The sequence below is a fragment of the Lactuca sativa genome, chromosome 9 (assembly GCF_002870075.4).
Source record: "Lactuca sativa cultivar Salinas chromosome 9, Lsat_Salinas_v11, whole genome shotgun sequence".
Classification (NCBI taxonomy): domain Eukaryota; kingdom Viridiplantae; phylum Streptophyta; class Magnoliopsida; order Asterales; family Asteraceae; genus Lactuca; species Lactuca sativa.
The window spans coordinates 164,467,165-164,489,555 of NC_056631.2; the positions used below are offsets into that span (position 1 = coordinate 164,467,165).

Below are 22,391 nucleotides of genomic sequence, written 5' to 3' on the forward strand. Positions count from 1 at the left end.
GTCCAGAAGAGCTGTATTCCTTAAGCTTTTTGAGGGTTCATGAGGGTATTGACCTAGGGTTATGATACATGGGGCTAAAACATCATTTATGAGCAAATAGTTGTTATTTGAGCCCCAAGGTTTGGACTTTACGTGATTATCATGCTTGGGAAGGCCAGATCTATGATTGTATGGAGCGGATCTGACCTCAGAAGTGAGTTTGAGTTGATGCATGGCATGGACTCGCCGAGTCTGAAGAACAGACTCGGCGAGTAGCATGAAGATTGCCCGGAACCACTCAGCGAGTGGTCTTGCCGAGTAAAGGGATTGACTCAGTGAGTCAGGGAGAGTCAGAGTGGGATGATGGGTGGACTGAGTCAAACTGGAACTCGCCGAGTTGTTCTTGAGACTCGGTGAGTTGAGTCGCGATGGCCCCGCAACTCATGCCAGGTGGAACTCGTCGAGTTAGGAAAATACTCGACGTGTCGAGAGAGGATCCAAGGGAGTCCGTGGACACACATAGACTCGCCGAGTCGCTCGAGTGCACTCGCTGAGTCCGGTCAAAGATTGACCGTTGACCATTGACCAGAGTTGACCTATGTTGACTTGATAGAGTTAGTCAACCTTAGTTGTGAAAGTGTTAATTAGAGATATATTGTGTTATAGGAGGACTATAGCTCGGGAGAGTGATTTCAGGGATTTGCGAATTACCAAGATACGCGAGGTGAGTCTTTTCACTATATTTTACCTTGAGTAGGTAACTAGAGTTATGTGATAGAGTATTTGTATGCTATGTATGTTATGTGTTGCAGTGCATTATTTCTATGTGATTTATGCTATGCATGTTATCAAAGTTAGAACCTGAGGGTTCACAGAGTTTGGGTGCACGGACCTATAGTTATAGCCTCGAGTGGCTAATATGTGTTATGTATGGTATTTTGGAAAACTCACTAAGCTTTGTGCTTACAGTGTTTGGTGTTATTTGTTTCAGGTACTAGTGATGACTGTGGGAAGGCGCCGGCTTGATCAGTACACACACGGGATTTTTATGCTATGAGATCTTGAGATTATTATATGTTATGGATTTGAGCTTCAAACCTTGATGTTTTTATAAAAATTAAATGAATTATGATGCCTTAGTCTAGGGGTTTTGCTGCTAGGGATGCTAGAGAGTGACATGGATAGCAGTGAGATGCTTATGAGGGATTTGCTAGTGAGTAGCACATGATAGAGAGAGGGTAGAGTACTTGGGTTTTGGGGCTCAAGGAGGAGGACTTGGAATGAATGCCGATGCGGTATTGACGGTAGTATTGGGCCCGTACTACTGGAGGTACCGGATTGGTGTACAGACCAAGTAAGAATCCTTAGGGCACTAAGGAGTAAGTAGGGTGGAGTTATCGAGTGTGGTTATACCCGAGGAGGTCTCTGATGTATCGTATGTTGTTTTTCAGTGGGAGATCATGGTGAGGACACGTAAAGCGCCAGAGAGCAGTGGGACCAGTGATGAGGAGATCCACCATATCATCCATGAGGAGGTGGCTGCGGCCATCAGGGCAGAGATACCGGAGGTGTTTGGGTCTATTAAGACCACGTTGATTGAGACTTTTGACGAGCGTTACGCCGCTCTTTCTGAGGCTGCTGTTGCGGCAGCCACAGTAGCTATTGCTGCCACGAGGCCGCAGGGTGGTGACTCGTTGTTATTCAGGGAGTTCAGCAACACGAAGCCACCAGAGTTTGATGGGACACAGGACCCGGTGGCGGCTATGAGATGGATTTCAGACATAGATGGGTGCTTCTTCACTTGCTCATCTCCTGAGCTCTGAGAGTTTGGTTTGCGTTAAACCAGCTTCGCTTGGGAGCGAAGGATTGGTGGAAGCTTGTGACGGCACACTTTACGCCTGCTGAGCTTACGGCAGTGACCTGGGAGAGGTTCACTGCCATGTTCCGAGACGAGTACGTTCCCCAGGTGGAGAGGGAGCGTTTGGCCCAGGAGTTTCTGACCCTCAAGCAGGGTACTGAGTCTGTTACGGTGATTACCAAGATGTTCCACGAGAGGACGATGTTCTGCCCTGAGCACGTGTCTACTGAGCAGGCACATATGAGCCAATATTTGAGTATTTTGAGACAAGACATCCGGGAGTTCGTGGCGAACTCCTCGTACCGGACATTTTCCGAGCTTCAGGAAAATGCCCGGAAGAGGGAGATTGAGCTGGAGACTCAGGCTAGGGAGGAGGCGGAGTCTCAGGGGAGGGATCGGCGACCGGCACAATCTCAGCCGACAGCCAAGCGGGCCAGGCCTGCTGATCCCAAATCGGGGAGCCAGAAGGGCCGCACTTGTGGGAAGTGTGGCAATGGTCATGATGGAGTTTGCAGGGCTGGATCTTGCTACAAGTGTGGCAAGGAGGGGCACATGGCCATGGACTGCCCCAAGGGGTTTGCAGTGTGTTTTCACTGCAACCAGACCGAACACCGGAAGGCAGAGTGTCCGCAATTGCGAGGATCAGCTCAGGGATCTGCCCCTGCCGCCATCAGAGCTACCGAAAGTCGGCCAGTGAAGACCGAGGCGCCGAGAGCACGAGGGAGAGCTTTTCAGTTGACCGCGGAGGAGGTCCGCGCATCGCCCGATGTCGTGGCTGGTATGTATTCTTTCGTGTATTTATTTTGATATTGAGATATCATGCTTATATTATGTTATGCGTAGGTACTTTTCTTGTGAATTCTGTACCTGCCTTGGTGTTATTTGACTCGGTTGCGAGTCTGTCTTTTGTGTCTTTGGCTTTTAGTCAGCATATCAGTCTTAGTTGTGAGGCGTTGAGTTGTCCTCTGAGAGTTTCCATAGCTGACGAGAGAGTGATATATGCCACGGAGGTAATCCGCGAGTGCGTATTCGAGATCTTCGGAGTCGAGTTCCCGATTGATCTGGTTCCTATTGTAATGGGCGATGTCTGTGTCATTGTGGGCATGGACTGGTTGAGCAGATTCAGTGCAGTTATCTATTGCGAGCAACAGTCGGTGACTATACGAGACCCTAGTGGGGGAGTTCTTACAGTGTACGATGAGGGTACCCGTTCTGGGTCAGCGTTTTGTTCGGCCGCTAGGGCGAGGCAGTGTCTACAGCAGGGTTGTAAGGGTTTTGTGGCATATGTGATGGACTCGAGGGTTGATTCAGAGAGGCCGAGGTCAGTTGAGGAGGTTCCAATAGTGCGCGAGTTTCCGGATGTATTTCCAGAGGAGTTGCCTGGTGAGCCTCCCGTGAGGCAAGTGGAGTTCAGTATCGATTTGGTTCCGGGAGCCGCGCCTATCGCCAAGGTGCCTTATCGCCTTGCACCTCCAGAGATGCAAGAGTTATCCTCGCAGCTTCAGGAGCTGTTGGGAAAGGGGTTTATTCGGCCGAGCAACTCGCCATGGGGAGCGCCTATCCTTTTTGTCAAGAAGAAGGATGGTTCACACCGGATGTGCATTGATTACCGGGAGTTGAACAAGCTGACGGTCAAGAACCGTTATCCGTTGCCAAGGATCGATGATTTGTTCGACCGGTTACAGGGAGCATCTTGGTTCTCCAAGATTGATTTGAGGTCTGGATATCATCAGGTGATGTTTTGAGATAAGGACGTCCAGAAGACAACATTTAGGACGCGTTATGGGCATTACGAGTTTGTGGTGATGCCTTTCGGGCTCACCAATGCCCCCGTAGTGTTCATGGATCTCATGAACCGAGTGTGCAGGCTGATGTTGGATCGGTCGGTGATTGTATTCATCGACGACATTTTGGTATATTCGAGATCTGGAGAGCAGCATGAGGAGCATTTGCGGGAGATCCTCGGAGTTCTGAGATCGGAGAGGCTTTATGCCAAATTCTCCAAGTGTGATTTCTGGTTATGAGAGGTCCAGTTCCTAGGATATCTCGTTAATCAGAAAGGGATATTGGTCGACCCGGCCAAAGTCGAGGCAGTGATGAGTTGGGAAGTGCCGAGGTCACCCTCCGAGATCAGGAGTTTCTTAGGGTTGGCGGGTTATTATCGGAGATTTATCAGGGACTTCTCCAAGATCGCAGTGCCACTCACCAGGTTGACCTGAAAGGGTGTCGCTTTTTCATGGGGTCCCGAGCAGCAGGCCTCCTTTGAGACGCTTCGCCAAAGGCTATGCGAAGCCCCAGTGTTGGCCCTCCTGGAAGGGATGGAGGACTTTGTTGTCTTCTGTGATGCATCGATTTTGGGACTGGGGGCAGTGGTGTTCGCCCTCAAATTTTGGCGTCACTATCTGTATGGGGTTCGGTGTACGATATACACGAACCATAAGAGTTTGAAGTATTTGATGGATCAGCCCAACCTAAACATGCGTCAGAGGAGATGGTTGGATGTGGTCAAGGATTATGATTGTGATATTGGTCGACCTGGCCAAAGTCGAGGCAGTGATGAGTTGGGAAGTGCCGAGGTCACCCTCCGAGATCAGGAGTTTCTTAGGGTTGGCGGGTTATTATCGGAGATTTATCAGGGACTTCTCCAAGATCGCAGTGCCACTCACCAGGTTGACCTGAAAGGGTGTCGCTTTTTCATGGGGTCCCGAGCAGCAGGCCTCCTTTGAGACGCTTCGCCAAAGGCTATGCGAAGCCCCAGTGTTGGCCCTCCTGGAAGGGATGGAGGACTTTGTTGTCTTCTGTGATGCATCGATTTTGGGACTGGGGGCAGTGGTGTTCGCCCTCAAATTTTGGCGTCACTATCTGTATGGGGTTCGGTGTACGATATACACGAACCATAAGAGTTTGAAGTATTTGATGGATCAGCCCAACCTAAACATGCGTCAGAGGAGATGGTTGGATGTGGTCAAGGATTATGATTGTGAGATCCTGTACCACCCAGGCAAGGCTAATGTTGTAGCCGATGCACTGAGCCGCAGGGCGGAGAGCACCCCACTGCGGGATGTATGTTTGAGGTTGACCGTGATAGCTCCAGTGTTGGACGCCATTCGTGGGGCACAGGCCGAGGCTGTGCAGCCTGAGATGCAGAAGAAAGAGCGAGTTGTTGGATTGATTTCAGAGTTTGTTACCGATGGTCGGGGACTTATGACATTCCAGGGGCGTGTCTGGGTGCCGTTTGTGGGAGGAACGCATACCATTTTGATGGAAGAGGCTCAGCGGTCGAAATTCTCGATTCATCCTGGAGCCACTAAGATGTATTTGGACCTGAGGAAAGAGTATTGGTGGCCCTGTATGAAGAGGGATGTTGCGTGGTTTGTTGAGAGGTGCTTGACTTGCCGTAGGGTTAAGGCCGAGCACCAGAGACCGCATGGTAAGTTGCAGCCGTTGGAGGTTCCCGAGTGGAAGTGGGAACAAATCACCATGGATTTTATCACCAAATTGCTAAGGACTGCCAGGGGAGTCGATGCAATTTGGGTGATTGTGAACAGGTTGACGAAGAGCGTTCACTTCCTTGCTATCAGCGAGAGTTCTTCAGCTGAGAAATTGGCAGAGGTATATGTGAAGGAAGTGGTGTCACGGCACGGAGTGCCGATCTTGATCGTTTCAGACCGTGATGTGCGTTTCACTTCTAGATTCTGGAAGAAGTTTCACGAGGAGTTGGGTACTAGACTGCATTTTAGTACTGCATATTACCCCCAGACAGACGAACAGAGTGAGCGGACGATTCAGGTGCTCAAGGATATGCTTCGGGCATGTGTGTTGGATTTCAGGGGAAGTTGGGATACGTACTTGCCCTTGTCAGAGTTTTCCTACAACAACAACCATCATTCGAGCATTGGTATGCCGCCCTTTGAGCTGTTGTATGGGAGGAGGTGTCGGACCCCCATTTGCTGGGGAGAGGTTAGACAGCGTGTGATGGGCAATACAGAGATCGTGATTCAGACGGCAGAGTAGATCCAGCAGGTCAGACAGAGGTTGTTGACCGCTCAGAGTCGCCAGAAGAGTTATGCGGACAGACGCCGGTCAGAGCTTGAGTTTCAGGTCGGCGACTTGGTGCTCCTGAAGGTCTCTCCTTGGAAATGAGTGATTCGATTCAGGAAGAGGGGCAAATTGGGGCCCCGATATATTGGTCCATTCCGGGTAGTCGCGAGGGTAGGCAGGGTAGCCTATCGTTTGGATTTGCCAGCAGAGTTGGGACAGATTCACGACACTTTCCATGTGTCGTAATTGCAAAAGTGCATAGCCGATGAGTCAGCAGTGGATGCGAGCCTGAATTATGCTGAGAGACCAGTGGCAATCAGAGATCGGAAGGTCAAGGTTCTGAGGAACAAGGAGATACCCTTGGTTTTGGTTCAGTGGCAACATCGGAAGGGGTCTGAAATGACTTGGGAACCGGAGCGTGAGATGCGTGAGCAGCATCCGGAGTTATTTGTAGAGCGAGACTTCGAGGGCGAAGTCTAGTTCTAGTGGGGGAGAATTGTAACAGTTCGGATTCCCAGGTATTAGTTAATTGTGTTCTTTTTGGCTTTTGTGAGGAGACTAGGCGAGTTGGAGCCCAAACTCGCCGAGTATGATCGCGGATATGGACACGGGTTCGCGTCCGGACTCGGCGACTCCAAGAGTGGACTCGACGAGTCCACGCTGTTTAATGAAACCCTAATTTCCAGGGTTTGAGACCTATTTAAGGGGGCTTATGGCCGTCATTTGCGGCCACCAACTCCTAGAGAGAGACCCTAAAGAGATTTGAGCGTTTTAGGAGAGATAAGAGGCCATTGTTGACATTTGAAGCTTGGTTTGGCAAGGCTAAGGAGTTTTCAGCTTAGAGGAGGCAAGTGGAGTGGACATCCTTCGATTTTGGAGTTCAGAACATCATCTTGGAGGTATATCTTGGTTTCCTTCTCTGTTATTATGTTAAACATGGGGGTTTAGGGTTTCTTGACCCCTTTGTTGGTTAGATTTGATGTCCATTTCGTCCCTATTTGTGATGAGGCTTGAGATGAGACCCATAGAGGTCCAGAAGAGCTGTATTCCTTAAGCTTTTTGAGGGTTCATGAGGGTATTGACCTAGGGTTATGAGACATGGGGCTAAAACATCATTTATGAGCAAATAGTTGTTATTTAAGCCCCAAGGTTTGGACTTTACGTGATTATCATGCTTGGGAAGGCCAGATCTATGATTGTATGGAACGGATCTGACCTCAGAAGTGAGTTTGAGTTGATGCATGGCATGGACTCGCCGAGTCTGAAGAACAGACTCGGCGAGTAGCATGAAGATTGCCCAGAACCACTCAGCGAGTGGTCTTGCCGAGTTAAGGGATTGACTCAGTGAGTCAGGGGGAGTCAGAGTGGGATGACGGGTGGACTGACTCAAATAGGAACTCGCCGAGTTGTTCTTAAGACTCGGCGAGTTGAGTCGCGGTGGCCCCGCAACTCATGCCAGGTGGAACCCGTCGAGTTAGGAAAATACTCGACGTGTCGAGAGAGGATCCAAGGGAGTCCGTGGACACGCATAGACTCGCCGAGTCGCTCGAGTGTACTCGCCGAGTCCGATCAAAGATTGACCGTTGACCATTGACCAGAGTTGAGCTATGTTGACGTGATAGAGTTAGTCAACCTTAGTTGTAACGACCCGTCTCCGGTATGATAATTCCTTGGTATTTATTTTGAATTTTTGCAAGAGGGACTCGACGAGTTCATAGCCTGACTCGCCGAGTAGGGTCGGGATTTCGAGCACGTGTTAGCTGGCGACTCGGCGAGTCTGTCCGTCTGGGAGAAACCCTAAATCCCTGGGTTGCCCACTATTTAAGCCACCTTATAGCCCCCAATCTCCCCTCCTTCACCCTCAAAAGCTGTGAGAAAACCCTAATTCGTTCTTGAGTGATTCTAAGTGATTTTGTGTGCAATTGTGAAGGCTTGAAGAAGGAGAAGAAGAAAGGAGCAAGGAGAAGGATTGCAGAGCAGGGATTCAAGGGAAAGCAGGAGCTCTTTGAGGTATTCTTCAGATTTCCTTCCCTTTTATGCTTTAAAACCCTTTCTAGATCTTGTTGGTGCTTTTCTCAAGCCTTATGTTGATATGGAAGCTCTATTATGCCGAGATATCCTTAGATCTGTTCATTTAGGAGTTGTAGAGCCCAGATCTATTGCCTTTATGGAGCTATTTTGCATTTTAACCCTAGATCTACCCCTTTTAAGCATCTTTTAGCCTTTATTCCCTTGTTCATGTGTTTGTACACGTAAAGTTGGAAACTTTACGTGGTAAATTAGCTTATTGGACTCAGATTTATCATTTGTATGTATTGGATTCGAGCAGAATCGAGTGTAGAATAGTTGCATGGCGGTGACTCGGCGAGTCGGAAGAACGACTCAGCGAGTCGAGTCGCGAGTCCCCGATTTCTTCCTTTTTGAGCGGTGTCGAGTGGGACCAGTGAGTAGTGGAGTGGACTCAGCAAGTTTGAGGGTAGACTCAGTAATGGGGGGACTCGGCGAGTTGTTCATACAACTCGGCGAGTCCAAGGCAATCTTCTTAAGCTCAAGAACAACTCGTCGAGTTGTTCATAGGACTCGGCGAGTCGGATGAAGATTGTCTGAATTCTTGGATGGGGAGAGTACCCGTCGAGTCGATGCCATACTCGACGAGTAGCAGCGAGTAGAGTCGAGGAGTGAGAATAAGGACTCGACGAGTTGGCGGCCCAACTCGGCGAGTCAGGTCAACTGTGGGTTGACTTTGACCGAGAGTTGACCTTGACTGAGAGTTGACTTTGACCAAGGGTAAAAGAGTCATTTTACCCAGTGCAGTGTTTAGTATTTGATTGAATGTGCTTATGGACTTGTAGCCGGGGAGATACCGGAGCAGCAGCAGTTAGCCCTCAGAGCTATTCACTCAGCAGCCAGTTCACGAGGTGAGTTTCCTTTCAGTAGGAACGGGTCTAAGGCCACAATGTCGGCCCGTTTAGCTAGCAGTAGTATCCGGATTTTGATTCGATGCAGTAGTTAGTATGTTTGATGCCTTCGTGGCTCAGACAGGATTATGTGTGTTCATGTTAGTGATATGTTTATGCTATGATCAGTCTGCTTCGGACTTCGGTTTGATGTAGGGGACAAGGTCCCAGTCAGCTTTGGACTTCGGTCCGATGTCAGCTTCGGACTTCGGTCCGATGTCAGCTTCGGACTTCGGTTCGATGTAGGGGACAAGGTCCCAGTTAGTCAGCTTCGGACTTCGGTCCGATGGAGGGGGCGAGGCCCCAGTATGTGCTTGATATGTTACTGTATGGTATGTGGTAATTTGGGGGAGCTCACTAAGCTTCGTGCTTACAGTTTCAGTTTTGGGTTTCAAGTACTTCCGCTAGCAGAGGGAAGAGCTCGGGATGATGGCATCGCACACACCACAGCTTCAGCTTTTATCCTGGGAGTTGATTTAGTTTTTGATTTTGATATGACATGGATATGATACAGTTTTCCGCACAGTGTTTTTATTATGTTTGGGATACATCACGTATGGTTTTTATGACATGACACTCAGATTATGGTTTTTGGTTATATTAAAAAAATGAAATTTTTGGGTCGTATTTTTGGGGCGTTTCATTAGTTGTGAAAGTGTTAATTAGAGATATATTGTGTTATAGGAGGACTATAGCTCGGGAGAGTGATTTCAGGGATTTGCGAATTACCAAGATATGCGAGGTGAGTCTTCTCACTATACTTTACCTTGAGTAGGTAACTAGAGTTATGTGATAGAGTATTTGTATGCTATGTATGTTATGTGTTGCACTGCATTATTTCTATGTGATTTATATTATGCATGTTATTAGAGTTAGAACCTGAGGGTTCACAGAGTTTGGGTGCACGGACCCACAGAGTTATAGCCTCGAGTGGCTAATATGTGTTATGTATGGTATTTTGGGAAACTCACTAAGCTTTGTGCTTACAGTGTTTTGTGTTATTTGTTTCAGGTACTAGTGATGACCGTGGGAAGGCGCCGGCTTGGTCAGTACACACACGTGATTTTTATGCTATGAGATCTTGGGATTATTATATGTCATGGATTTGAGTTTCAAACATTGATGTTTTTATAAAAATTAAATGAATTATGCTTTTATAAATTGCGAAAAATTGTTTTGAAATTTACGGTGTTACAAATGATATTAATTCCATGTAGTATCATATTTTTATATTAAATTACTATAATTTAATTTTCTTTTTGCTTGGATGATTTTGGGTTCAATCATATTCTGTGGGTTTATATTGGCCAACATGTGGTCCATTGTTGGGTTGGTGATGGAAAAGCAAGAAGGTAATAAAAGTGTTTACAATATGAAGCATTAAGCACTCAGAATCAATCCTGGACCGGGGACGAACCAAACCACATACCGTTAGTAGGTCCGATGATGGTTCTTTAATATAATGAATTTCGGTCCTTCGGTTTTCGATTTGATTTCAAGGAAAATCGGAAAACCTGCATGTAAGAACCAAGAACAGGTTTGTATTCTATGATAGAATTATTGATTTCCATACCTTAATTATACGTAATATATAGGTTAATTAACTTAAACTGGAGTGATATTTGTTTCTTTTATATTTGTTATATTACTATTGTCTCACTTTGACATGTAAATTAACTTAAAGTTGAAAATAAGAAAGATAATTTTATAAAAGGCAGTATATATTCGAATTTTTAATCCATGACTTCTTTGACTATTTTTGTTTATAATGAGCTTCTTGGAAACTCAAAAAACACTGTAGAATTATCCTTTGTAAATTTCTTAAAATCAATATTTTTCTTATTTTATCTAATCATGATTTCGGTTTAATTGTAGGTCGTTGTATTCCACAAGTAGGACTAGCAGGCAACATCATTAAAAAAGAAGCATGACAAAAGTCCAAACGTTGCTCCAGACAACTTCAAAGCAATTGTTGTAATCCCAAAGACTTTTACATTTATTTTATCTCAGGTAGTAAAAGTCTCTTCTTTTACTATGTTTTTATAATCACACTAGGGAACACTTGAAATGGGTCAAAATTCATACAAATATAAGAGGAAATGAGCCTTATAGTTGGTGGTTCCAACTTTGACATAAAATCTTCTGTATAGTACTCAGTAGGGATTCAAATGGTAATACAAATCAGTATGAACTCATGTTATACATGGTGACTTTGCATGTAATTACTTAAGCAATATGCTTTCATTTCTACTCTTTTTACCAGATGTGCAAGCAATATGATTATTTAAGGATTATGCATTTACACCGTTCTACTATGACTAAATTGTTGTAGATATTAGGTATATGGGTCGATATTACTAATTGTTATGTGGTATTTGGAGAGATGTTATAATTTGTTTTAAGATGTTACTTTTTTGTCTTGGATCAGGCATGCACATGTTTGGTTCGTTGATTACCGGCATAATCCAATGGAATGGGAATGATGGATTCCATTTCATGGTTGGTTTTTGTTGCCAAATCGATAGAATTCAGTTATGTCACCGCTACGATTTTCATAGAGGATGGATTTCAACATTTCTAAGGGTAGGTGGAATTTCATGCGTTTTTGGTTGCCAAATGGATGTAATTAAATTTAAGCCTACATTTCAATTCAATATTATTTAATTTCATGTCGACTAAAATACCCTCATTATACATATATTTCAATATAAAAATGTTTTACATTTCAAGAGTAGTAAGTAAAATGTAATGATTAAAGATGGTGAATGTGTATTTTCTTGTGTTGTGTAGAGGATGTAAAAGATCGCAACGGGAAGAAAGTGATGACTATTAAAGATGGTGTTGATATATTTGTAGAGTTTGTGGCCATGAGATTTGCTTCTTTCTGTTTTTACTTTTAGGAATCATGAGGTACTAGATTTCATGACACAGTCATCCGATGATATATTGTATCAAATGAACAAATGTTCTTTCCTTGAATAGTCTTAATTATGGTTAATGACAATTTTACCATTTTCTTTTATACTAATTGTACTTTCATTTTTTCTTTATTATGGCATCATATGTTATTATACCACTTTCTTCTTTAGCTATATCTCTGTGATGAATCCCACTTAGCATGACCCGGAATACTTTGAAAATTCATTGTTATAAACTTATAATTGATGTGAATGGTTCATGTTGCTATTGTTTTGAAAAAAAATACATCGAATTTTACTGTTTCTTGCTATAAAACAAAAATAAGTTTTTTTTTTTATTTTATTATTATTATTTTTTTAATTTTGTAAGATAATCTTAAAATAACAATTATACTTTGAATAAAATGACATTGTTTTACCCAATTCTAACAATGTACTTTAAAAGTATGATGCTATTAGAAGGAAAATGGAATTTGTTTAGCAATTTAACTCTAAGTTGTTGAAAATGTTGAAATTGATTATTTTAACCGTATTCTAAATATGCTAAAAAGTTAAAACATGATTGTCGATACGTATTTTTTCTTTTAAATAATGTCATTTTCTTCCCTTTTATTAAACATGGTGTGCTTATGTTAATGTTTTAATGTGTATGTTACTATGGTTGAGGTTTTTTTTTTGTGGGGTGGGGGTGATCTTATTGCTACTTTTGAATTAATATGCATGTTAATGGCAACTTACTTTCTTTCTTTTTGAATTTAGGAAGATTATAATTAGTAACCTGACCATTCATGTAGTGATTTTTTAGATGGACACTAACTTCATTTTTTCCATTTTCAAAATTATTGATGTACATTCTATTGTTTAGGTTATTTTACTTTGTCAATTGTATACCTTCTTAACTGTTTATGTTATTTTTCTGGTGTCGCAAATAAACACTAATATTTAGTGCTTTTGCATCTTGAGTGAGGATGCAAAGGAGGTTCAATAGATGGATGGGGGTTAAACAAATGAAAGAGTAAAAAACTTGTATTAAAACAACACCGAATAGAACCAATATAAATCTTGGGTGCTCCTTACTACAAGTGATATGTGTTTCCCGCGTTTAACGCGGGTTATAATCTAGTTCTTTTAAAAACTACATCCGAAAATCTAGGGGATATAACATTACTATGCATGATTCATTGTACTCTTTTAAGAAGCTCTACCGCATCCAGTGCGAGGAAACCAAACGTATCAAATACAAATGGTATGAACACGTGTTGATTTTCCAGGCACGATCTCTCATGTTTTGTGATTTTGCATGTGGCTGCTTTTAAAGCAGCATGTCCCGCTGTGAAACCCCAGCCCTCAAGCCCACGAGAGGGGATTTATTTTGGTAGATTTGATTCCTTCGGTGATTATAAGAGACAAACTACTTTGAAATAATATCTATATCAAAGAGTAAATATACATAGTTTCATTCTCTTTTTTAGATGACATATTCTTATATATTATGATATGAACGAATTGATATTCTTACATATTTAAACTTTTGTTTCTAGACTACGTACTAGGCTCTCTAGATGGTAAAGCAGGAAGAGAATAGTGGACTTCTTTTAATCTTTCTTCACGACAAGTTGGAGAGAAAATTTCCGGTCATTTAGAAATTCAAATGATGAGGTATATTTTACTCTCAACATATCACGATATTTTGTTTAAGCATAGTTAATTATATATGTTTTGTTTAGGATGAAAATCCAAGTAAAAGTTATGAAAATGAAGATATATCTGAAATCTCCACCAATAAGGTATCACATCTAATTTTTATAGTTAATTATATAAGTTTTGCATTTTTATATCAGAAGAATTTTGTATATACCCCTTTATAATTATTTATTGGAATTTGTATTGGTATAACTTTAACAATATGTAAAATACTCATAAAAAAATTTGGAATACCCATAACACCCCTACTTTTATTTTTTTTCTTCCAATTCATTGAGAAAACTTTAACCAACATGTATAAACGAAGTCTTTGTTGAACGCCCACCATGATTTTAAAAATTTACAAACGTAATCTAAACCTTCTCATAAAAATTTCCCACTCATCTTTATTTTATTATATAAAATGTGTAATTGATTTCATATGAAACGGGGATTTGATTTCCCACTCATCAATAGCTAATAATAAAAATTTTAATTTAATTTATCTTAAAATGAAAAAATAAAATAAACAAAATTATTATATCCATTATACTTTTTTTTTTTTACTAATTTATTAAAAGCAAACATAATCATTATAGCTTTTGTTTTTGTTCGAATGAAATGACATTTTTTTTTAAATTTAAGAACGGTGGGTTTTTTTTAAGAACACTTATAAAGTTCAAAAAAAAGTGGCCTTCCCAGTTCCTTCTCCACAATACTACTTTTTCAATCACCAGCGTTGGCATTATCAAACAACCAATCTTCTTGATAGGGTTAGTCACCTCTTCCAAATTTCACATAAACTTTACACAACAAAGATCTGAAATAGGAGATCCTTCAAGCCTTAACCTTCAATGGCCTCTTCTTCGATTGCATCCATTCAGAAAAGCTTTACATATGATGTATTTTTGAGTTTTAGAGGTGAAGACACACGCACCAATTTCATCGATCATCTTTATAATGCTCTTCAGCAGCAAGGCATTTATACTTACAAGGATGATGAGGCAATTAGAAAAGGGAAAAGGATCAATGATGAGCTCATCAGTTCCATTAAAGACTCAAAATTCTATATCATTGTTTTCTCCAAGAACTATGCATCTTCAGCTTGGTGCTTGGATGAGCTTGTGATGATAATGGAGTGTCACAAGACGAGTGAGCATACTGCATACCCCATCTTCTATGATGTGGAACCGACAGAGGTCCGGAAACAAAGCGGGGCAGTGGGAAAAGCTTTTGCTAAACATGAAAATGATGAAGCTGCTGGGAAATGGAAAGAGGTTCTAAAAGAAGCGGCAGATCTGGCTGGATGGGAGTTGAAGAACACTGCAAATGGGTAATCCTTCCTTCATCGATCATCATATCTTTGTATAATTAATCTTTAATTTTGATCACAAGATCCAATTTTGGTCGATATAGTTTGGACCCGGTTGTTATACCTGACCCGATTTTGACCTGCCGGGACCCCTTTTTTCTTATCAATTTTAACCAAACTTACGACTTACGAATAATTCCTAATAATGTCCATTGCAACTCAGTTTCCAATTTCAATATTCTAATAATTTCACAAAAGAGGTCTCTGTTTTTTTTCTTCCATAATTCAACACTAAGGAAAAAAGAAGTTATTTGAGCATATCTATTAGTTTAATTTCCAGTCTGCACGGTTATCACTATTCTATTATCATATCTCTGCAATATTCCTTCATTTTGTTTGTTAGTCATCCAAGACATCTCATGTTGTATGGTTATGTTATTATTTCATGTATATTTTATTATAGTTCACGTGGGATTTTGAGCAAACTAACTGAATCTTCTTTAATATATAGGCATGAAGCCAAACTTATCCAAAAAATTATTGAAGAAATTTCACTACAGTTACGTTCCATTGATTTCAATGCTGATGAAAAACTAATAGGCATGGAGACCAGGGTAAAGGATGCTGTATCATCTTTAGAAATTGGTACTGATGATGTTCGTGTAATCGGTATCAAGGGGATGGGAGGTGCTGGGAAGACAACTTTGGCCAGAGCGGTTTTTGATCAAATTAAATATCCTTTCGGTTTGAAGCTAAAAGCTTTGTTGAGAATGTTAGGGAAAATTCAAATACTTCTTTGTCTGGTTTGAAATCGTTGCAAAATCAAGTCCTTAAAGATGCCTTATTTGATCAAGGCATCAATGTGAGTAGTGTTCATGATGGGAAAATCATGATGAAGAAGAAGATGCGTAATAAAAAGACTCTTCTTGTTCTAGATGATGTGGACCATATTGACCAGCTTGAGGCGTTAGCTGGTGATCTTAATTGGTTCAAGTCGGGAAGTAGAATTATCATTACAACAAGAGATGAGCAGGTGCTCGTGGCACACCGGGTGAAGTTGATTCTTGATGTCAATCTGTTATCAAATAAGGAAGCGATTGGGCTCTTCAGTAGGTACGCATTTGGGGGAGATATTCCAATTCAAGGGTATGAAGAGCTATCGGAACAAGTTGTACGGTATGCTGCTGGTCTTCCCTTAACGATAAAAGTTTTGGGTTCATTTCTTTGTGGTAAAAATAAGAGTGAATGGATAGATGCACTAGAAAGATTGAAAACAATTCCGTTAAAGGAAACTCTTCAGAAATTGGAATTAAGCTACATCAATCTAGAGGAAGATTACAAAGAAATATTCCTCAATGTTGCATGCTTACTGAAAGGGTGGTGGAAAAGGTTGGCAATCGAAGCGCTTGAAAGTTGTGGATTTCATGCCACAAATGGTTTAAAAGTTCTTGAGCAAAAATCTCTTATAACTATTACTAGAAAACCTTTTGAGTTTGTGCACATGCATGACCATATTGAAGAAATGGGCAGAAATATTGTTCGTCGTTTGCACCCAGATAAGCCTGAGAAACACAGCCGATTGTGGATTGATGATGAAATTAAAGATATATTGGCTAATGACTTGGTAAGGTCAAGTTTATTTGTAATTTATATGAAACTAGCCTATTATGCATTTCTTATGACACAAGTTTCATGGTGACTGCTTTTGCATTACAGGGTACTAAAGCAACAAGATACATACAATTCCAGTTAATGGGAGGCAATTTTGAAATGGTTATGAAGGGTCTTAGAAAGATGAAGGAACTTAGATTTCTTCACATATTTGAGAATAATTTTGCGGAAGAAAGGAAATATGATAATGTCAGCCAATACTTTCCAAATGCTTTACAATATCTGCAGTGGTCCTGGTACCCTTTCTGGTCTTTACCCAACACATTTCAAGCTAATGATCTTGTTACACTTAAGATGGAATGGAGCAATATCAAACAACTTTGGGAAGGGGGAGAAAGAAAGGTAGAATTATGGTTAATTGATTGTTTTACATGATGCCATACATCCATTGCTTTGTAATTAAACCAATATTGATCTTGTTCATTTGTTTATGTTAGGTTCTTAACAAGCTCAAGATTCTTGACCTCAGTTATTCAAAGTTGACGACCCTTGATCTTGGGTCTAGTCCAAATCTCGAGGCGTTGTCTCTAAGAGGATGCCGTCACTTGGTACAACTTCACATGCTCAATGGATATCCAAATCTCAAGTCCATCAACCTCAGTGAGTCAAAGTTGAAGACAATCGACCTTCGCCCAGCTGTGAACCTCGAGCTCTTACATCTTAAAGACTGCAATGCTTTGGTAGAACTTCACATGCCTGGTAAATGTCTGAATCTCAGATCCTTGACACTCACTAATTCACAGTTGAGGACCCTAGACATTGGGTGGACTCCGAATCTAGAGGATTTAGATCTTAACAGCTGTTATGATTTGGAAGACCTTCACATGGCCGATAAATGTCAAAAGCTCACATCCCTCAACATTAGTCATTCAAAGTTGAAAACCCTTGACCTTGGGTTGACTCCAAATCTGAAGAAGTTATATCTAAAAGAATGTAAGAATTTGGTACAACTTCATGTTCCCATTGGATGTCTAGAAAATCTTGTCTACTTGAACTTAAGAGGCTGTTTGGGGTTTACATATTTTATGTTTGACAAAAGGAATGTTGCTTCTAGTAGAAAGGATGAATCACTTGAGATTGATCCTTCAGCTGAGTCACATCTGATTGCCAAGTCCCTTGAAAGATGTCCACTTCACCCGGACAATACTTTGCAGCAGTTTCAGTTTGAATGCTTTTACATTGATGATCCCAAGGACCGTGTGACTAGAAATCTTAAGCAGCTTATTTATGAAGGTCTGTGTGCCTGCACTAACCTTGAGACACTTTCAGAAAGCATTTTTGGGTTACGATGTTTAAGAAAGCTTAAACTTAAACTCGAAGCCTATCCGGAGGCTCCCAAGGAACTTGACCACGAAGAATGTCTAGAAGAGCTAAGTTTTTCTATGACAAATATGAAACATCTTCCGGATAGCATTTGTATGTTGAAACATCTGGAAGTTCTTCAACTTAAACATTGTTGGAGTCTTGAGAAGTTACCTGAGGATATTGGCCAATTAGAATGTTTAAAAAATCTGACTTTATCAGATACAAAGATTAAACATCTTCCTGATAGCATTTGTATGTTGAAACATCTGGAAGTTCTTCAACTTAAACATTGTTGGAGTCTTGAGAAGTTACCTGAGGATATTGGCCAATTAGAATGTTTAACAAATCTGACTTTATCAGATACAAAGATTAAACATCTTCCTGATAGCATTTGTATGTTGAAACATCTGGTATTTCTTGAGCTTCGTGATTGTTCCTTTCTTGAGAAGTTGCCCGAGGATCTTGGCCAACTAGAATGTTTAGAGACGCTATATTTGTTGCATGCAAAGATTGAACATCTTCCAGATAGCATCTGTATGTTGAAAAATCTGAGAACACTCGCTCTTCATTGTTCTTCACTTAAGACATTACCAAAGGATCTTGGCCAACTAGAATGTTTAGAGACGCTATATCTGTCATCCTCATTGATCAAGCATCTTCCGGATTCTATTTGTATGTTGAAAGATTTGAAACAGCTCAATCTGATTCATTGTTCATTACTTGAGAAATTACCAGAGGATCTTGACCGATTAGAATGTTTACAGAGACTATCCCTAAGGATGTGCAAGCTTTTACGAGATTTTCCAATCAGCATCTGTAAGATAAAACGTTTAGAAAGTTTAGGGGTAGAAGGTACATGCATAAGTCATCTTCCACAGGACATTTGTTTTATGAAAGGTCTGCGTATTTCAGGGTCGAGAGGCCTTCTTGAATCCTGTGGTTTTACATCCGAGATACAAACCGTCTCGTACGAAGATACCTTCTTTGTAGATGTGTGAATAACAGTCTATTATGTCTCTATTTATGATGGAGTCTACCCTACATCCATAAGGGCTCTTCTAGAGAGAAAATCAGGACTATATATGGAGTATATATAGCTCTTTTGGAGGGTATATGATTTTGTGATGCTCCAAAGGCCTAGGAATTCACAAAGAACCATTCTGATAGGTACTTTTTTTTGCTTTCTATTTGATCATCTTATTTTGATTTGAATTTTAAAATCAGTGACAATAATTAATTCTCTTAGCAAAATTCAGTAATTATACTTTAAAAAAATACTAGTACTTGCATAAAAGAAAAATCCCTGTTATAGTTTTAGCTTGGTTTTATAGAGTGGCTTATTCACCGTTTGTGTTAAATTTAGAGTCTTACTGAGTTAAAACCATCAATGTCTTCACAGATCCAAATACAATGTCAGAATTTATCAAGAACTTAATCAAAAAAATCCGAGCAACAGATGTGGATTTCATGCAAATTGTACTTAACAAGCAAAACTTGTATTCCCTTCTATTTCCCATTTTTTTGCATCATTATTGTATTTGTGTTGCTATTGATCCTAACATTTAAATCATTTCTTGCAATTTGGAATTTGATGTCCAGAAAGCAATTGGAACACATGCGAAGACTTTGTGAAGCTATTGGGTAGAGAAGGAAACATCACAGGGTTTTGAGTGGGAATTGAATAAGTCAAATTACAACGACTTCTGTAGAAAGTTTTGATGAAATTGGTGGGAACTTTGATATGAATTTTTAAATGGTCATGTTAATAATATGTGAAGGAACAGTTTTTGGATAATTTAAAGGGTAAATAGCATAAAACACATTAAGTTTACTCCAAAAGTCTAATTTGACAGTGTGCTTTTTTTTTTAATCAAATTTAACACTCGGTTATCCAATTTTTTTTTACATTTCTGACAATTTGACTGATCAATCAGGTTACCCGTTGATGTGATATGACGACGTGTCAATCAAGTTGTTGATGTGACATGATAACATATCAGTTTTAATGACGTGGCATGTTAACATGACATGCGAACGGGTTAAAATTGAAATTTTTTCCCACAAAAGACACTAAGTTTTCACTTTTTTCTGATTTTGACATTAAGTTTATTTATTTATTTATTTTTGCAATTTTGACATTCTATTTTTTTTATTCCAAATTGAACATCATTTTTTCCAATTTTGTTCAATGTTAATAATTTTTCATTTGAAACCGCATAAATATATTTTTTATTACATTTTTAATCATATAAATACATTTTTTCGTTTAAAAACCACATTTTATATAAATACAAAGTCTTTTTTTTTACTTTCAAAAGATAATGTTATGCATAAATATGCATCAGTTATATTATGAGAATCACACTAATCATAAGTTTTGAATAAGATGTAAAAATTTCACAGGTTACTAACCTGTGAAATATGCATCAGTTATATTATGAGAATCACACTAACCATAAGTTTTGAATAAGATGTAAAAATTTCACAGATTAACCTGACCTCTTACTTTGATCGACTACACGCGTCAAAATCTCCAAACTCGTTTTAAAGTTGTGTATTTAATATAAAATACGGTTTTTATATAACTAATACATATTTATACATAAAGTTATGGTTTGAATGTAAAAAAAAACCCTTGTATTTATACAAAAATATGGGTTTTAAATGAAAAAAAAGTATCTATACGGTTTAAAATGTATTAAAAAAATATTTATAGGGTTTTAAATGGAAAATGGTGAACATTGAACTAAATTGGAGAAAAATAATGTTCGATTTGGACAAAAAATAGAGTGTCAAAATTGAAAGAAAAAATTCAACTTAGTGTAAAAAAAAAGGTAAAAACTTAGTGTCTCATGTGAAAAAAAATTCAATTTTGACACGTCATCAAAACTGACACATCATAATGTTACATCGGTAACTTGATTGACTGGTCAACTGGTCACAATTGTAAAAAAAATGAAAATACAGTGTTAAATTTGAGATAAAAACAACACATAGTCAAATGAGAATTTTCGTGTAAACTTAATGTCTTTTGTGCTATTTACCCTAACTTAAAATCATAAACAAGTTTTTGTTTACAAAAATTTGTTGGGAATTGGTATGAACAAAAGATGTTTGACTTTTGAGTCTGACTATAACTTTCATCATTTACTGATTTTATTCATGAAATTGTATGGAACAATATATGTGAGTGTTTACTGGTGTTATACTAAGCTACTGAATATGCTTAAATAATAAGATTATTTGAAAATTACAAATTTCAGCAAAATGTCTAAAGCTGGAATATGGGTTTTAAACTTGAAATAACCATCAGTCATGTAACTCTCGGTAATTATCCAAGGCCTCTTGAGAGCATTTTGATGTTTTGGATCCATTCTCCATGGAAGTAATGGTCAAAGCAAGGTGGTGGTACAAATGAGATGTTGAGAGAAAAACTTTGAGACACACTTGAACAAAAGTTAGAACAAGTATAATGCGGAATAGTTAATCTCGAAGGATCTAAGAGCTCAACAATAATATTTAAGTTAGATGGCTAGAGAGTTAGTTGCGGAAAATAAAGAAATAAAAATGACAACAATTGTTATATCAATTATACACATAAGTTGATTCATAACGAGGAATGCATTCAAACCAAGTTAATAAGGGTGATCAAACTTAGTGATTAAGTCACAAAGACTTGCTCCGAAGAGAGATTGTAATCAGCTATGAAAGAGTAAGTAGTATGAGCGAGTAAGAAAGAGATAAAAAAAGATAAATCCAGAGAAGTGTATTAGAAAGTGGTAGATGCGTATCTGTTACAACGAGAATGAGCTCTATTTATAGAGACTCAAAAGTTACATCAGATTTACTCTCTAAGAGTAGCCATGCAAGGCATATTGGACAATAGAGAGAATTGAAATAAGACAAAATAGACTGAATAATAAAGAGAGATTGTGGTTTGGTCTGGCTTCGACTGCGGTGGCTTGTAAGAGAGACTTAACTGCGGGTGCGGTGCTGACTGCGGTAGCAAAAAGTTCAAGATGGTCACTTTTATGATTCAACAATTTCCCCCTAAGTGACCTCTTTAAGTTCATATCATTTATCAAGATGAAGATACTTGATCAAAATCCACCAAAACTTCCTGACGTTCTCCAACCAGGTGATTCTTCTCAAAATTTCAACTTGACCTCTGCGGTAGTGAATTTGGATTTTTCTACTGCGATTCGGCAGATGTCAAGCTGCTTCCTGGTGAGCCGATGCATGGCATTTATAGGAATAAAATATTTGACATTGTTGGTCTTCCTTTTGAAAATGATGCCAAGATCAGGGATGTTGGTTGCACCTAAAGATCTGTCTTCAAAGCCTTCGGTGGGCATTGGTGCGGGGTCGAGCGGTGGTAGATCAATCTTCATGGAAATGATGGGATGGATGTCCGCATCAATCTTGACAAAATCATAGACAATTTCTTTCAAGAAGTTGTTGGCCCTATCAAGTGTAATCTTCATCTTCGGGTGTTTCTCTGCCTTATTCTGAAACACCTTAGCGATGAGAAAAACTTCTTCCGGATTCATGTAGGGGAAGTCCGCTTGGGAGCGAACATAGTCATGTCCCCTTCGGGTGAGGGTATACCGGAAGAACTCTGCCTTCATGAACTTTCGAACCTTGTAGTTTATGACTGCAGATGGTCT

At 39.9% G+C, this 22,391-nt stretch overlaps 2 protein-coding genes across 17 annotated transcripts; both read left to right on the forward strand.

The window, feature by feature from the left end:
* Positions 1–1,801: 1,801 nt before the first annotated feature.
* Positions 1,802–11,857, forward strand: LOC128128387 (uncharacterized). 16 transcript variants are annotated; one of them, XM_052767214.1, is made up of 10 exons: positions 1,804–2,615; positions 2,681–6,777; positions 7,809–7,888; positions 8,731–8,796; positions 9,212–9,389; positions 9,520–9,577; positions 9,847–10,372; positions 10,711–10,845; positions 11,264–11,418; positions 11,626–11,857. In XM_052767214.1, the coding sequence occupies exons 1-2, from the start codon at positions 1,919–1,921 to the stop codon at positions 3,580–3,582; spliced, it is 1,599 nt and encodes a 532-aa protein (XP_052623174.1). In that variant the 5' UTR covers positions 1,804–1,918; the 3' UTR covers positions 3,583–6,777; positions 7,809–7,888; positions 8,731–8,796; positions 9,212–9,389; positions 9,520–9,577; positions 9,847–10,372; positions 10,711–10,845; positions 11,264–11,418; positions 11,626–11,857. The 16 variants fall into 16 exon arrangements, 9 of the variants coding, with proteins under 9 accessions (XP_052623181.1, XP_052623174.1, XP_052623173.1 ...); XM_052767213.1 differs by lacking the exon at positions 9,212–9,389 and having other exon boundaries at positions 2,681–6,396; positions 6,700–6,777; XM_052767221.1 differs by lacking the exon at positions 9,212–9,389 and having other exon boundaries at positions 1,802–2,615.
* Positions 11,858–14,123: 2,266 nt separating this feature from the next.
* On the forward strand, positions 14,124–19,555 carry LOC111892844 (disease resistance protein RPV1). The gene is given in 7 exon segments (XM_023888901.3): positions 14,124–14,769; positions 15,260–15,476; positions 15,479–16,372; positions 16,465–16,761; positions 16,857–18,891; positions 19,124–19,220; positions 19,324–19,555. Coding segments are annotated over 5 exon segments (3,753 nt in total). The 5' UTR covers positions 14,124–14,290; the 3' UTR covers positions 18,723–18,891; positions 19,124–19,220; positions 19,324–19,555.
* The last annotated feature ends 2,836 nt before the right edge of the window (positions 19,556–22,391 follow it).

Excerpts from the sequence above, each read along its gene's own strand:
- LOC128128387 (XM_052767221.1), top strand. The coding sequence starts at position 1,919 with ATGTTCCGAGACGAGTACGTTCCCCAGGTGGAGAGGGAGCGTTTGGCC. Across the intron at positions 2,616-2,680 it reads ATCGCCCGATGTCGTGGCTG|GTACTTTTCTTGTGAATTCT; the intron begins GTATGTATTCTT and ends TGTTATGCGTAG.